General features: G+C 41.2%; 1 protein-coding gene across 1 annotated transcript in view; it reads left to right on the plus strand.

Annotated features, from left to right (window-relative positions):
* The first annotated feature begins 1,042 nt into the window (after positions 1-1,042).
* ADGRG4 (adhesion G protein-coupled receptor G4) overlaps positions 1,043-17,305 on the plus strand; it is a 121,267-nt gene continuing 105,004 nt past the window's right edge. The window contains exons 1-2 of the mRNA XM_075999151.1: positions 1,043-1,112; positions 16,560-17,174. Of these exons, the coding sequence (XP_075855266.1) occupies positions 1,043-1,112; positions 16,560-17,174 (685 nt within the window). The remainder of the gene's footprint in view (positions 1,113-16,559; positions 17,175-17,305) is intronic.

Here is a 17,305-nt window from a genome sequence, read left to right on the forward strand (position 1 = left end):
TAAGCTGCATTTCATCTTGAAAGTCATAAAAGATTTAGACACCCCCTTACTTCTAAGTTCATAGTTTAGAAAATCCATCCAAGTCATACAAATTCCCTTATTATTCTAATGAGAATGGCAGTAGAACACTTGGTAAATATGAAGAGCCTGATTAATGGCTGACGCTCATAGCAAGACCAAGATTCATTTGATTTCCTGATTGGCTTCTCTTACATTAAATGTAAAGTGAGTCTATTCACTCCAAATCCCACTTACAAGTGGAAAGAGATACACTATATTGCATTATCCTATAGAAAAGGAAATGTTTAAATCAGTAGTAAATCATTGACAAGTATGTTTTATTTAAAATCAGAAAATGCCCATCAGCGCCCTACTGCCAATTTTCTGTAATATGTTTCTGTAGGATTTGCCATTTAACATCATTTTTGTTTGGAAAGAAGGGGAGTTTTCAGTGTGTTTCCCAAATAAGAAGCTTTAGTTACAATTAATTAAGGAGAGAAGCTGTGTGAATGTAATGAAATGGTGGTTAGGTTTTTCTAAACAGATCTGCTTTAAAAATAGGAATGATTTGATGAGTTACATTTGGCAGTAAGGTCTTCTTGCATTGTGTTTCTTCAAAAAATTTAGGACCATTAAAACTGCAAGTAGTTGGGTTGAAGTTGTGTGCATTAGGGTTGAATGCATCATATTTTATAATTATGCCTTAGCGTCTTTTCTACTGGGATAACTTTGTCCCATGAAGGCAGAAACCCATCTTGTCTTCTTAGCACTGTATTCCCAGTGGGTAACACAGCGTCTTCACATAGTAGGGAGTCAATACAATTTATTGAGTGACTATACAGATAAATCAATCAGTGAGGGCTCAACCAGGCTGGATAACTCAGGTAAGTGCCTATCTTGGGGTTGGCTGACATGACTTTAAGCAATGGGACAAAACCTTACGTGGGATGAGAAGGAGAAGTGTGGTAACATATACTTAGAAATTGTTCGTTCTGACTCTGAGCTGGGTATATTTCTGACTTTTTGAATACAGATTTAGACAATGAAAGAACACATCATATATCAGAGGCTTTATGGATTGTTTCTCATGTCGAGTTTTATCTTTCTCTCAGGTAAGGAAATGTATTCTTATTATCTCTTCCAATGTCTCATATACAGTAGGTTATAGAAGTAAACCATTTGAAAAATACTACCAGTGGAGATTTGCTGGGCTGCCCCTCAATGGCCTCCTTTTGGTCAATATGGCTGTAGTACAAGCTGGAGCTTCAGCAAATGAGTCCATTCATTCAGTATTAGGCATGACCGATGGAGAACTGGCCTCAAGCAGGCAGTAGTTTGAACTACTGCTTTTGACATTTCTTAATGCAACTCTGAAATGCCATTTGGAGGCTAATGCACACTTAACAGAAGATTTGGTTTTCTTTTGGACTGTTTCTTCTCATCCATAGTGCTTTATTTAAAGCTCCCTGGAGCATTGTAATAACATTTTTCTGTCTCCATTATATGTATACAGTAATGATCATAGAATACAGATGGGGAAACTGAGGTATGCCAACAGCTAGTAACTGATGCACAATGACAGACAGGCATATCTTCTGGAAGGGCCCAGATCTTGCCTAGACTCTGTGACAGGAATGGAGATAGATTCTTTGTTTCTATTTTGCAGTGAATAGATAAAACCATTCATTGAAGCAGCTGATAATTTGGGGACTTAGGAGAAGATTGTCTTGGAAAACTGCAATCTTGTCCATATTAAGTAAACTCAGTTGCTAGCATTGCTCATTCAGCACATTAGTCTTTAGCCAAAAGGTCACAAATGCTAGTGAGTGACAATTCCTAATGAAATTGACTTGGGGTTTAATTTGAACAGTCCTTAGATTTGAGAGTTAATCTTCTCAAAAAATATCAAATCATCATCACTATGAATAACGAACACTGACTGGCTTCTTGCCACATGCAGGGTCTGACGGGAAACCATGTTTGTTATAATAAAGGTTGAAATGGGGCCCATGGGGCACAGTGGCAGCTCTGTCACTTGGCCTTGCCTACCTGCTAAGATGTTGATTTATCTTTCCTCAGCTTGTTTCCTCAAAGGCAAGAAACTCTATTTTCTCCATTTCTTTATCCAAAGCATCCAAACACAGGTCTTGACACATAGGTTAGACACTCAACACATATGTGCTGATTTAATAAATTAGTGCAATTTAAAACTATAAAACTTTGAACACCTGTATGGTGGTGGTTTACATGACACAAACTCTAGTGGGTTTTTGTGAAGGGTCATGGGGCATGGAATAGAGTAATCTAGGAACAGAGGGATATAAGAGTCTAGTATAAACATTCGATCTTCTTAGTGAAGTATCACAAGAATGGAGAAACAAACACCACATGTACTCAATACTAAATTAGAACTAATATAGCAATACTTATGTGCACATATGGAAGTAAAACTCAAGGGAAATCAAGTATGTGGGCGGGGGAGGAGGGGATTGGTAAATTCACACCTAACAGGTACAATGCACACTATTTGGGTTAAGGGCACACTTATAACATTGACTCAAACTGTATAAAAGCAAATTATGTAACCAAAATGTGTGTACCACCATAAAATTCTGAAATAAAGAAAAAGAAAGAAACAAACAAATAAGAAAAAGTCTAGTATAGCCCTGGAATAAAAAGTGGAAGAGTGTACTGAAAAGTTTAGATGGGTTTTATGAGGAATGTCATCGGTCAGTGACAATTATGATAGATGTGCAAATTTTAAACCCACAGAGGGTATTTTAAAAAAGCCACAAGATTTTCCAGACTGTTTAAGTATCAAATTCATGAGTCATGGCAATGATTTTTTATATTATCAAACAATTAGATATAATTGTTCTTTGATTGGTGAGAAATTCATCACTTTCTTCCTGGAAAAAAAATACTCTGTCCTTGAAATAATAGTATAACTAAGGTACAGTCTCCTTCAGGCTCCAGATGAGTCATTGGCCTTTCAACTGTGAGGATCACTGTGGGGGACAGCTTAAGGTCAGATCAAACAGAGGGTGACTCAGAGATGCTCTGACTGGATGGAGACAGTGAAGAGCAAAATTGTGTCCATAGAAGTATATGAAGGGTCAGGAAGGAGAAACAAACTCTGTATTAAAGTCCAAGGGGGTGCAAGCAGGGCCAGCAAGAAGGGGTGAAGACTGATGTCAGGAGCTGGATAGATGCAGAATGGAGCAGGAGTTACGGAATAAAGTATAAATGAGAGAAGAGGGCCTGGGACTTAGACTGCAAGTAGGACTTGGTTTCCTGGTGCTCTGTCTTACTCTACTCAGGTTACCAAAACAAAATACTGTAGACTGGGTGGCTTAAAGAACAAGGATTTATTACAGTTCTGAAGGCTGGAAGTCCAAGAACAAGATGCCAGATGCTTCTGTTCCTGGTGAGGGCTTTCTTCCTAGCTTGCAGATGGCCACCTTCTCCCTGCATCTTCACATGGCTGAGAGAGAGAACTCTGTTTTCTTTCTCTTCTATAGGGGCACTGATCCCATCATGGGGCCTCTACTTTCATGACTTCATGTAAGTTCAATTGCCTCCTGAAGGCCACACCTCTCAATACTATCACATTGGGGTTTAGAGATTCAACACAGGAATTTGATGTGTGGGGGTGCTATAAACATTCAGTCCATAACCTGCTCCCTCCTCTTACTGGTGCTGGCTATTGGCTATGTAATGACTGCATGGTGGGTAGATGGGTAGATTTGGGTTAAAGACATAGGGCTAGAATAGTTGTTCTAAAGTCTCTCCCGTGACATGCGCGCGCACACACACACACGCACACACACACACACACACACACACACACACACACACACACCCCTCACATGCCAAGTGGAGTAGGACAGGCTTTGCTGGGTGAAAGAGTGTAACATGTTGTTCTGGAACATTCTTGAGGTGGGAGGCTGGAGTTTTGTGACACATGATCAAAGGGTGCTGAAGGCAGCCAGCCTCTACAGTGAGTACCATTTGCTCCTATATTGGATAGTCAATCTGAGCTGGAATCAACTTTCTTGAAAAGTTCTCACATTTGCAGAGACAACCTGACCAAGAATCCTTTTGAGACAGGAGGGCAGCAAAGCCATGTCAGAAAATGAATCCTTATACTATAGAGACCAACTAGGTCAGTGTCAGTCAGGATGCAGTAGGAGTATAAAGGTAAAGAAGCTCTTCATCTGACAGGTGTTTGTGTAGCCAGGGTTCAGGAAAAGCTCCATCTTTTCTTGAGAAACCCATTTAGTATGAAAGCAAAAGTGGAGGATAAACTTTGAGTAGAAACTCTAAATTTCTGTATACACTCTAGAGTTGAGCTGTCAAATATGGTAATTACTTGCAACATATGGCTAAGTTTTAATTAATTAAAATTCAGTACTCAGTGACACAAGCTACATTTTAAGCACTCAATACTTACAGGTGGGCTGGGCATGGTTGCTCATGCCTATAACCCTGGCACTCTGGGAGGCCGAGGCAGGCGGATCGCTCAAGGTCAGGAGTTCGAAACCAGCCTGAGCAAGAGTGAGACTCTGAGGCCGGGCGCGGTGGCTCACGCCTGTAATCCTAGCTCTCTGGGAGGCCGAGGCGGGCGGATTGCTCAAGGTCAGGAGTTCGAAACCAGCCTGAGCAAGAGTGAGACTCTGAGGCCGGGCGCGGTGGCTCACGCCTGTAATCCTAGCTCTCTGGGAGGCCGAGGCGGGCGGATTGCTCAAGGTCAGGAGTTCGAAACCAGCCTGAGCAAGAGTGAGACCCTGTCTCTACTATAAACAGAAAGAAATTAATTGGCCAACTAATATATATAGAAAAAAATTAGCCGGGCATGGTGGCGCATGCCTGTAGTCCCAGCTACTCAGGAGGCTGAGGCAGCAGAATCGCTTGAGCCCAGGAGTTTGAGGTTGCTGTGAGCTAGGCTGACGCCATGGCACTCATTCTAGCCTGGGTAACAAAGTGAGACTCTGTCTCAAAAAAAACAAAAACAAAAACAAAACACATTTCTATCATCACAGAAAGTTTTATTGGACACTGCTGTTATAGAAGGTTGTGGGTACTGGCCGTTTGTGAAAAGACATTTACTTTAAACCGCTTACTTGAAATATAATTTACACACCATAAAATTCATCCATTTAAAGTATACAATTCAATAGTTTTTGGTATATTTACACAGTTGTGCAACCATCACCACTATCTAATTCCACAACATTTTCATCACCCCAAAAAGAAACTCCATACTCTTTATTCCTCTCTGAACACTCCAGCCCTTGGGAATCACTAATCTACTTTCTGTTTCTATGGATTTACCTATTCTGGACATTTCTTATAAATGGAATCATATAATGTGTGGCCTTTTGTGTCTGGCTTCTTTCACTTAAGATAATGTTTCCAAGGTTCATCCACGTGTACCATATTATCAGCAGTTCATTTCTTTTTATTACTAAACAATATTCAATTGTATGGATAAGCCTCATTTTATTTCATTCATTAGTTGATAGACATTTGAGTTGTTTTGAACATTTGAGTACAAGTTTGTTTTTTTGGGGGGGAAAGAGTCTCACTTGTTGCCCTGAGTAGAGTGCCGTGGCGTCAGCCTAGCTCACAGCAACCTCAAACTCCTGGGCTCAAGTGATCCTCCTGCCTCAGCCTCCTAAGTAGCTGAGACTATAGGTGCACACCATGAACACCTGGCTAATTTTTCTATTTTTAGTAGAGACGAGGTCTCGCTCTTACTCAGGCTCGTCTCGAACTCCTGACCCCAAGCAATCCTCCCATCTTGGCCTCCCAGACTGCTCAGATTACAAGGGTGAGCCATCGCACCTAGCCCACTAGCAGTGTTTGAGGGTCCCAATTTCTCCACATCCTCACCAATGCTTGTTATTGTCTGTTTTTTTGGTTATAGCCATCCTAGTGGGTGTGAAGTGATACCTCACTGTGATTTTGATTTGCGTTTCCCTATGAATGATGATATTGAGCATTCTTTAATGTGCAAGAACATTTTGTCTGACACTATTCAGAACTTTTGGCCCAGCCAATTATACCTTCTAGACTCTGAAGCATACATTTTTTTTTCTTTTTAATTTTCTCAGATACATATTTCCTTGACTTGGCACAGCCATGGTGCTTTTGTAGCCAGCATAGGACAGATGAGAAAGAGTCATAAAATAGCTTGATTTTTGAGTGACGGAGCATGTCATTTAAATGGGTGACCAATCCTTATACTCTGTTTTAGGCCAGTAAGTTGTAGTAGTATTCTTAATCAACAGTGAAAATATTTTTTTTTTTTTTTGAGACAGAGTCTCACTTGTTGCCCAGGCTAGAGTGAGTGCCGTGGCGTCAGCCTAGCTCACAGCAACCTCAAACTCCTGGGCTCGAGCGATCCTTCTGCCTCAGCCTCCCGAGTAGCTGGGACTACAGGCATGCGCCACCATGCCCGGCTAATTTTTTATATATATATCAGTTGGCCAATTAATTTCTTTCTATTTATAGTAGAGACGGGGTCTCGCTCTTGCTCAGGCTGGTTTTGAACTCCTGACCTTGAGCAATCCGCCCGCCTCGGCCTCCCAAGAGCTAGGATTACAGGCGTGAGCCACCGCGCCCGGCCAACAGTGAAAATATTGATGGGGAATTTCATGGGCTGAAGAGTAGGTCTAAAATGCTGTTTTTTTTTTTTTTCATGTTCTTCATTTCCCAGATATGGATAGGGTTCTAAGATCCTTGGTTTGGATTTTTATTATGTAGGCACTTTTGGGTTAGTGTAGCAGTCCAAGGCTTATCGGAGCCATTGACATCACAACATAGAGATCTTGGTAGGGAACTAGAGGGCCTATTAATTCCACCGCTAGTTAATAATCTGCAGTATTGGCCAGGTGCGGTGGCTCACGCCTGTAATCTTAGCACTCTGGGAGGCCGAGGCGGGCGGATTGCTCGAGGTCAGGAGTTCGAAACCAGCCTGAGCAAGACCGAGACCCCGTCTCTACTATAAATAGAAAGAAATTAATTGGCCAACTAATATATATAGAAAAAATTAGCCGGGCATGGTGGCGCATGCCTGTAGTCCCAGCTACTCGGGAGGCTGATGCAGCAGGATTGCGTGAGCCCAGGAGTTTGAGGTTGCTGTGAGCTAGGCTGATGCCACGGCACTCACTCTAGTCTGGGCAACAAAGTGAGACTCTGTCTCAAAAAAAAAAATAATAATAATCTGCAGTATTTCCTCTTATGGAAATGTTTTTTCCACACACAATATTACCCAAATCTAGTGGCCATGTTGCATTCTTCCCTTTCTCTCACTTTCCATATCTAATCTATTGAGTTCAGTTCATGCCATCTCTAAAATATATCCCAAATCTGGTAAGTTTATTTTCTTTCTTGCTGCTGTTTCTCCTTCTCCTCCTCCTCCTCCTCTTCCTCCTCTTCCTTCTCCTCTTCCCATCTCTACTGTTTCTACCATGGTCCAAGCCACCACCACCTTCTCTCAGATGACTTTAATAGCCTCCTAACTAGTCTTTCTGCTTCTAGTCTTGCTCTGCTACAGTCTACTCTCAACACAGCAGCCAGAGTGATGCTTTCATATATCAAGTTAGATCATGCCACTGTCTTACTAAAAACTTGCCAGTAAGTTACCATCATAATTAGAATACAATTCAAAGTGTTTAATGACACTTAGAAAGCACTACACAACCTAATCTCCCACTGCTTCTTGGGCCTCATTTCCTACCACGCTTCCTCTCTCTCCTTCCACTCCAGACACATATGTTTCCTGCTATTCCTTGACCATGCCAAGTGTGGTCCCACCAGAAGGCTTTTGCACATGCTATTACCCATGTCTGGGTCCCTCTTACTCCAAATTTCTGTAACCTTGGCTCTTTTTTCATCCTTTAGGACTAAGCTAAAATGATTCTTCTTTAGAGAAACCTTTCTTTTTTTTCTTTCTTTTTTTTTTTTTTAGAGTCTCACTCTGTTGCCCAGTCTAGAGTGAGTGCCGTGATGTCAGCCTAGCTCACAGCAACCTCAATCTCCTGGGCTCAAGAAATCCTCCTGCCTCAGCCTCCCGAGTAGCTGGGACTACAAGCATGCACCACCATGCCTGGCTAATTTTTTTCTATATATATTAGTTGGCCAATTGATTTCTTTCTATTTATAGTAGAGATGGGGTCTTGCTCTTGCTCAGGCTGGTTTTGAACTCCTGACCTCGAGCAATCCGCCCACCTCGGCCTCCCAGAGTGCTAGGATTACAGGCGTGAGCCACCGCGCCTGGCCTAGAGAAACCTTTCTTAACCATCCTATCTAATGTAGAAATTCCCATTCTCCTCATCCCTGATTTTGCCATTACCTAGCTCATCAGTCTGTTAATTTCCTTTGGAGCACTTTTTGTAATTCGTAATTTTTTTCTTTATTTCCGAGATTTATAGGGGCACAAATGTTTTGGTTACATGAATTGCTTTTGTGCCATTTGTGCCAAAGTTATAAGTGTGCCCATCACCAAGATAGTGTGCATTGTACCCGTTAGGTGTGAATTTACCTGTCCCCTCCTACCCCCTTCCACCTGCTTGGTTTCCACTGAATTTTACTACCATATGTGCACATGAGTGTTGATCAATCAGTTCCACTCGAACACTGAGTACATGTAGTGTTTGTTTTTCCATTCTTGCAATACTTTGCTTAGAAGAATGGTCTTCTTTACTTGTTTATTGACTACGCCTTTGTCTGGAATGTACACTGACAAGGCCAGGGACCTTTTGTGTTATAGTCACTCTAACACTGACACATGGTAGGTGCTCAATAATCATTGCTATTAAGTGCAATTTTCAAGGGGCTTCTGGCTTTATGAGTAAGGGCATCCATTTTGTTGGGTGAAACAGGGGCCTTGAATCCAAGATTTGAAGGAACAATCACATTACCCATGTGAGGGTAATTCTGCTGCCTCCTGTTCCAAGAAGAATTCTTGACAGGCCACACATGGGGTCAGCAGCCTGGGTACTAGAGGAGGGGATGTGCTGGATAGCTCTGTGACTTGTGACAGAAATGAGGCTCAGGGTTAGATGCTTCTGTATATGGCAGATATGGTTTGTCTAAGGATTAGCCTCGTTACTCATGAGACCAGTGGGAAGTGTGGGCAGTGGGTGGCAGATAGTAACTCTGGCTCTCTGTGGTTGTTCACAGTACAGCCATGGTGATGTGGGTAATGGAGCTCCCCAGTGTTGTGCACCTATCTATTCTATCTACTTAGACAGCGGTGGGGCTGCTAGACCAGAACCTCTTCTACAAAGATTTTCAGTGCTCCAGAATATTGATTTGCAAGGATTTGTGATACTAAGATCCAGATGACTCTTTGCTCAGGTAAAGGCTTCATATAATATGTAAATGAGTATCTGCTCACCCCACCTTTGATGAGTGAGTGGTGACATTTCCCAGCCGAGGCAGTCATGGAGTGCCCTTTGCAGTGTTCACCCCTAGAATGGCCGGATTCTCTAGCTGAGGTCCTCAACCCCAGCCCGTGACCTGTTAGGAAAACAAGGCCAAGTGTCCTCACCTCAGCTCTGCCTCCACCACTGTCCCCCACCCCATGTTGTCTGTGGGACAATTGTCTTCCATGAAGTCAGTCCCTGGTGCCAAAAAGATTGGGGACTGCTGTTGAAGTATAAACAAAGACAATAATGCCTCTGGTGGGCACTTTTCCCCAAATCTGTTCTGTCTCCTCTCCCTTCTCTGATGGTATTGCCAGGCGGTAAGCTAGGCCTTGGCCTTACACAGTATTATGAGTTGAACCGTGTCTTCCCAAAATTCATATGTTGAAGTCCTAACCCTTGATACCTCAGAATGTGATCTTATTTGGAAATGGGGTTATTGCGAATGTAATTACTTAAGATGAGGTCATACTGCAGTACTGTGGACCCCTAGTCCAATACAAATGGTGTCTTTATAAAAAGAGGAAATTTGGACATAGACATACACACGGGAATGCCATGCAAAGATGAAGGCAGATATTGGGGTCATGGGTTTACAGGTCAAGGTACACCAAGTATTGCTAAAATCTCCTAGAAACTTGGAGAGAAGCATGCAGCAGATTTCTAGATTTCTCACTCACAGCCCTCAGAAGGAACCAACCCGCCAACACCTTGACCCCAGACTTCTAGCCTCCAAAACTGTGACACGATAAAGTTTTGTAAGCCACTCAGTTTATCATATGTTGTTATGGTAGCTTGAGCAAACTATAATAACATAGACACTGATGCTCTGTCAGGCTTTCTGGATCAGGATTAAGAAGAGGAATGCGAGTTACCTTGTGGGGGAGAAGCAGTGACCAGATCACACCCACAATGCCTGACCATGGAAGAACCTCATTGGTGCACTCTTCCTGAGATGGTGCAGGACAGTGCATGTGGAATCTCAGTTCCCCAACCTTTGAAAGACTTTAATGTTTTACAGAGAAACTTTGCCAACAAAGGACAGAAAAAGCAGTACAGAATATGCCTGCTGGTTATTTAATACTGTTTTTAGTAGAAAAAAAGGGACTTTGCTAAGAAAAAAAAAATTCAGATTATCTGTCTTTTACACTTCTAAATCTTTCACTTGTTGACTTTTTAAATGATTCTGGTAGGGACAGAGAACTCTGCACTGATCTTTTGCCAAAAATTCCCTAAAGCAGAAGGCAGGGCGCAAGTTTGCAGTTCAGAACTTCTCATTCTATGCCAGATGCTTGACCCGCATCCCTCATGTATTTGCACAGAGGACAGCCCTCCACCTGTCCACCCATGAGCCTTTAACTCAGTGTCCTAACACAGGGCACAACCATTCATAACAGCCAAAAAATAGAAACAACCAAAATGTCCATTATTCAGTAAACAGTTGCAAAAGGCCTACTATGTGCCAAGAAAGTTGGACCCTGCCATCTCACACCATATACCAAACTAACTCAAGATGGATAAAGGACTTAAGTATAAGAGCTAAAACTATGATACTCTTAGAGGAAAGCATAAGAGGAAATTTTCATGACCTTAGATTTGGCAATAGATTCTTAGAAATGATACCAAAGCACAAGGAACAAAAGAAAAAATAGATAAATTGGATTGCATTAAAAATAAAAACTTTTGTGCATCAAAAGACACTATCAGGAAAGTGAAAAGACAATACAGAATGGGAGAAAATATTTGTAGGTCATATATCTGTTAAGGTTCTAGTATCCAGAATATATTAAAAAATGCTTACAACTCAACAACAAAAAGACAAACAACCCAGTTAAAAATGGGCAAAAAACTTGAATAGATACTTCCCAAAGAAGCTATGCAAATGGCCAACAAACATATGAGAAAACGCTCAATGTCATTAGTCATTAGGGAAATGCAAATCAAAACCACAATAAGATACCACTCCACAACCTTTAGGATAGCTATAATAATAATAATAATGATAACAAGAAATGGAAAACAACAAGTGTTGGCAAAGATGTAGAGAAATTGGAACCCTCATACGTTGCTGAAATGTAAAATGGCACAGCCATTGTAGAAAACAGTTTGACTGTTACTCAATAAGTTAAACATAGAATTATTATATGCCCTAGCAATTTCACTTTTATGTATATACCCCAAAGAAATGAAAACATGTGTTCAAACAAAATGAATGGCATGAACATTCAGAGCAGTACTATTCATAACAGCCAAAAAATAGAAACAACCAAAATGTCCATTAACCCATTAAATAATACATAAAATGTAGTATATCCACACAATGGGATATTATTCAGCCATGGAAAGAAATGAAGTACTGATGCATGCTACCATATAGATGATCATTATGCTAAATGAAAGAAGCCAGACACAAAAGGCCACATATTATCTGATTCTATTTATATAAAATGTCCAGAATAGGCAAATCCAGAGATAGAAAGCAGATTGCCAGGGACTGGGGAGAGGGGCAAATGGAGAATGACTTCTTAATGGGTACAAGGTTTCCTTTTGGGGTGATGAAAATATTCTAGAAATAGATAATGGTTATGGTTACACACCATTGTGAATATGCTAAATGTCACTGAATTGTATACTTTAAAATGGTAAATTTTACCTTATGTGAAATTTTCTAGTACAAATAAAATGGTGCTTGGTGCTCCTGAGTCAGTAACATAGCCATTTAAATGAGGTTTATGGTGAACTTTTCCTAACATGGAAAATGTTATATGTTAAATGAGAAAAGCAAGGGGCCAGATTTTCCATACAATATGATCTCAGCCTCATGGAAACAAACGCAACCTGTGCACAGAAAGAAAGTCAGAAGAAATATACCAAAATGTTAGTGGTGTTTATCTTTGCATGGCAAGACCCTCTGGCTGATTTTGTTTTAATCTTTTTACTTCCTAATAATTTCCACTTTTTCTTTAAAAAGACATGCATAGTATCACTTTTATAACAGAAAAATACCTATTTTTTTAAAGTAAGGAAAATAATAAATGTAATTCAAAATAAAAGCAAACGGGCTAGAGATGAAGAGACACAGAGGAGTCAGATGAAGAAAGAACATGCTTCAGGGGAGCAATCAGGCAATTTAGACTTGAAAATTGCCAGGGAACAGATGGCAGCATCCAAGCAGACATCTGCAATGGATAGCAAAATCATATGCAAGGACACAAGTGGTCTTTCAAGGCAGCCCTTGAGAGACCCGGCAGAGAACACTGCTTGCGTAGCCAAACAGAAGGGCAGAGCCCCTCTGTGCCTTGTCATAGCCCAGCCTCCTCAGAGCCCTGCTGGGGGCCCAGAGGCTGTAGTAGGGCTCTGGGCAGATGTGCTTACATGTATGAGGGTGCAAAAGAGTTTGTGGAGGAAGAAAGAGGCTTTTAATAGTGACCTTGGCAAACATCGCAGCAGCCATTTACATGAAAACTTCACAGTTTATACACATTCTCACATACATAACCTAAATGTTAGTCATTATTGCATTATCTTTTATAATGGCCCTTCGAGGTAGGTAATTATTCCTATCTTACCATGGAAGAATGAGGCACAGAGAAGTGATGTGAGTTATTTATGCAACATTTTTATAGTGCTCACTATATGCCAGCTACTGTCCTGAGAGCGTTCACCTGCATTCATTGCCTAGTAAGAAACAAATCTGGGACTCAAATCTGGCCAAATCTGGTCTTTTGGACTCCACTACAACACACTTATGCTCACACTTTTTTTTTTTTTGACACAGAGTCTCACTCTGTTGCCTAGGCTCAAGTGCAGTGACATCAGCCTAGCTCACGGCAACCTCAAACTCTTGGGCTCAAGCAATCCTTCTGCCTCAGCTTCCCTAGTAACTGGGACCACAGGCATGCACCACCATGCCAGGCTAATTTTTTCTATATATTTTTAGTTGTCCAGCTAATTTCTTTCTATTTTTAGTAGAGACGGGGTCTCGCTCTTGCTCAGGCTGGTCTAGAACTCCTGAGCTCAAGCAATCCTCCCACCTCAGCCTCCCAGAGTGCCAGGATTACAGGCATGAGCCACTGCGCCCAGCCTTCTGCTCATGTTTAAGCAGAATTTACCTCTCATCTGCAGAATCTCAAGTAAGACCACAAGTGGTTCTGTCTGTCTGTCTATCTATCTATCTATCCATCCATCCACTGCTATTTTTCTGATTATAATAATATATGATTGTTTAAAACGTGCAAATATTACTAGAACAAGTAGCATGAAAGTAAAAATCCCCCTAAATCTCACACCTAAAGGTAATCATTTGTAATGGTTTGATGTGTCTTCTAGATTTTTTATATGCTTATGCTACCACATATATTTTTCTTTTATTTCTAATAGGAAAATACTACACCTGCATGTATATAACTCCCTTTTCACATAATATGAAGCCTTGAAAATTTCTCCATGACTGTATAGGCCTTCCTTGTTTATTTTATTTTATTTTATTTTATTTTATTTTATTTTATTTTATTTTATTTTATTTTATTTTATTTTTTGAGACAAAGTCTCACTCTGTTGCCTGGGCTAGATTGCCGTGGCAACAGCCTAGCTCACAGCAACTTCAAACTCCTGGGCTCAAGTAATCCTCTTGCCTCAGCCTCCCAAGTAGCTGGGGCTACAGGCACGTGCCACCATGCCTGGCTAATTTTTAAAATATATTTTTAGCTGTCCAATTAATTTCTTTCTATTTATAGTAGAGATGGGGTCTCGTTCTTGCTCAGGCTAGTTTCAAACTCCTGACCTTGAGCGATCCTCCCACCTCGGCCTCCCAGAGTGCTAGGATTACAGGCATGAGCCACGGTGCCTGGCCTATTTTAATATTTCATTGTATAGATGTAGCAATTTTCCTAACTAGTCACTGTTAGACATACAGGGTTTTCAATTGGTCTTGATTACAAACAATGCTGCAATAAATATCCTGGTACTCACATCTTTGTGTATACATTTGTGTAAAATAAATTGATAGAAATGGAATTTCTGGGTCAAAAATATACACACAATTAAAATTGTTGTAGATATTGGCAAATTGCCCTTTAAAATCACTACTTAATTGGCACTCCCACCAACAGCGTATGAGTCATTTCCCCACAGGCTTGCCAATGCTGGGTATTCTCAATCTTTTAAACTTTTATTAATATAGTAGGCGAGATGGCATCTCATTATTGTTTTAATTTGCACTTAAAAAATAGTGAGGTGGCATCTTTTTATATTATTGGCCTTTATAGTTCTGCTTTTGTAAATTGCTCTTTCCTATCCTTTGGCTACTGGTTTTAAATTAGTATACTGCAGAGAGGAGAGGCCCCTGTAGACTATATGAGATTATGATATAGTCTCTTTTAAGGGACAAGCAAGCCCTGGAGATTTATGCTCACCATAAAACCAGGCCTTAAATGTTGTATTTGACGTCATTTTGGAGGGCTGAACAGAAAAGCAATGTTAATGAACAATAATTGAGACCAGTTTCATAGCAATTATCATCTTGTGGGATTAACTCTTGATTTATTAGCCACATAAAAGATGATAAGATAATGTAATCACATAAACCAGGGATACAAATAAGCATTTGATCATCCACCAATGGATGGTTCAGAAATACTTCCTGGCAAGTGGACAGTATGAGTTCCCGCGCATGGGTGTGCGTGTGTGTACAGGCGAGTGTGTGTGTGGGGAGGCATATACATGTGCTTGTTTGCTATTGGAGGATGTTCAGTAGAGGAATGGAGGGAGAGAATAGTGTATGGCCAGAGAATATCTGGAAGCTTTCATTTGGGAGAATCTCCCAGAAGCAGAGAAGGAGTTACTTTCTGCCAGCCTCTGTAGTGTGCTGCTAAGCCTGTCACCGTTTTAGAGTAGTGGTCCCAACATTACAACTCTAATTCAGGGAGAGGTTACAATTCCATTCTGCCATGAAGCTCTTTTTGGTTTGGCGCAGGCTGTACTGAGACTGGACTAGGTCGATGGTAGGCAATCCTCAGATATTTGCCTAGTGGCCTGGGAGTTTGTAGTGGTGATAATATCACCATTCATCAGTAGCTTTCTATGAGACAAAGGACATACCCAATTTTAATTTTCATAGATACTGCCAAATTGCCTGCCAAAAGACTGTACCACTGGACACGTCCTTCAGCAATGTTGAACAGGGCTTTCCATACATCATCTCGCTTAATCTTCAAATAATTGTGTAAGGCCATTAGGTAGGGGCTATTATCTGGCATCGATTAATGTGAATGGTGGCCCCTAGAGATGGACAGACCTGCAACACCGTGGCTCCGAATCGTCATTTCAGTGAAGCAAATGTTGAGGCATCGGGAGCTTAAGTTACTTGTTCAAAGTTACACAGCTGATGAGTGTCAGAGCTGGGATTTTAACCCAGGCTGTCTGACTCCAGAGCATGGTGGTAACTGGGTCCAGGGCCATCTAGAGAGCCTTAAAGCCACTGCGGCCCCCTTAGTGAGGGGATGGAAAGAAGGATGCACTCAGGGCAGTGCCATCGCTTCCATTCCAGAGTACAAACAGAAGCCCCACAGTATTGTCCAGCCGGTCATCCTTCAGGCCTTTGTCAGTGCCTTTCAGTGAGAAGCACTCTCCAGAGACAGAATAAATCAGGTAATTTGGCTCAGGAAAAGGCATTGGAGAAACAAATTGCTGTTGCCCCATGAATATAATAAGGCAGTTAGGTGGGCAGAAATAGTTCTCTTTTGATTATATGAGTGAGGATTATGTGCAGCAAATTTGAATTCCAAGCTGCCTTTTCTTTGGCCTCTTCCCCCCGACTAGCCACACACTTCTAACTGCCTCTCCAAACTGCCCAACTGGTGTGTGCTCCGGGAACACTAATTTAACTTTGCATAATAGCCCAGGCAAAATATAATTAGGAAGAAAGTCTTCTGCCAAAAAAAATCACATGTCAATGTCAAATAGAGATGATTTTTGTATATTACTATTTTTGCTTATTTGCACCAGTATTGACTCATAATTATATTGTATAATCTGGATTCGACTGTATTGCCAAAGAAGATGATTAAAAAAATTTTAACTGAAATTTCATTTGTTTTCTCTTCCCCTTTCTCCAAATTGGGACAGATATGCTTTCACTAAAAGGAAAAAAGCTGGATTTTTATGAAAGAGGTGACACATATGTAAGCCTAAATAACACCATTCCTGAACTCAGCCGATTCACAGCATGCATTGACCTGGCATTCATGGATAACAACTCAAGATATTGGACCGCCTTCTCCTATATTGCTAATAACACCCTCCTGGGAAGAGAAAACATAGACCTTGGACTTGCAGGAGACCATCAGCAGCTAATACTATACAACTTGGGCAAGACCTTTTATATCCATTATCACCTGACTCCATTTCAATGGCATACAGTATGCTTGATATGGGATGGTGTGAAGGGCAGATTAGAGATCTTCCTGAATAAAGAAAGGATACTGGTAGTAACCGATCAACCACAAAACCTGACACCTAATGGGACTTTGGTCCTAGGGCACTTTCTCAAGAATGGGGACAGCCAGGTTAAAAGCATGGTACCTAGCTTTCCCGGCAGCTTGTACTACTTTCAACTCTGGGACCACATCCTGGAAAATGAGGAGTTTATGAAGTGTTTAGATGGAAATGTAGTTAGTTGGGAAGAAGACGTTTGGCTCGTCAACAAAATCATCCCAACTGTTGACAAGAGGCTGCGCTGCTGTGAGTAACTTACGAATTTTCCTCCCTAGCAAGGATAACGTTGATGCAGTATTCCTTTGCTCACTGCTGCAAATAATCCACTCCTAGACCAAGGCTCTGTCTTCCTCCCAGTGGCCCAAGGTTGCCATGGT

The sequence above is a fragment of the Microcebus murinus genome, chromosome X (genome assembly GCF_040939455.1).
Source record: "Microcebus murinus isolate Inina chromosome X, M.murinus_Inina_mat1.0, whole genome shotgun sequence".
Lineage (NCBI taxonomy): Eukaryota > Metazoa > Chordata > Mammalia > Primates > Cheirogaleidae > Microcebus > Microcebus murinus.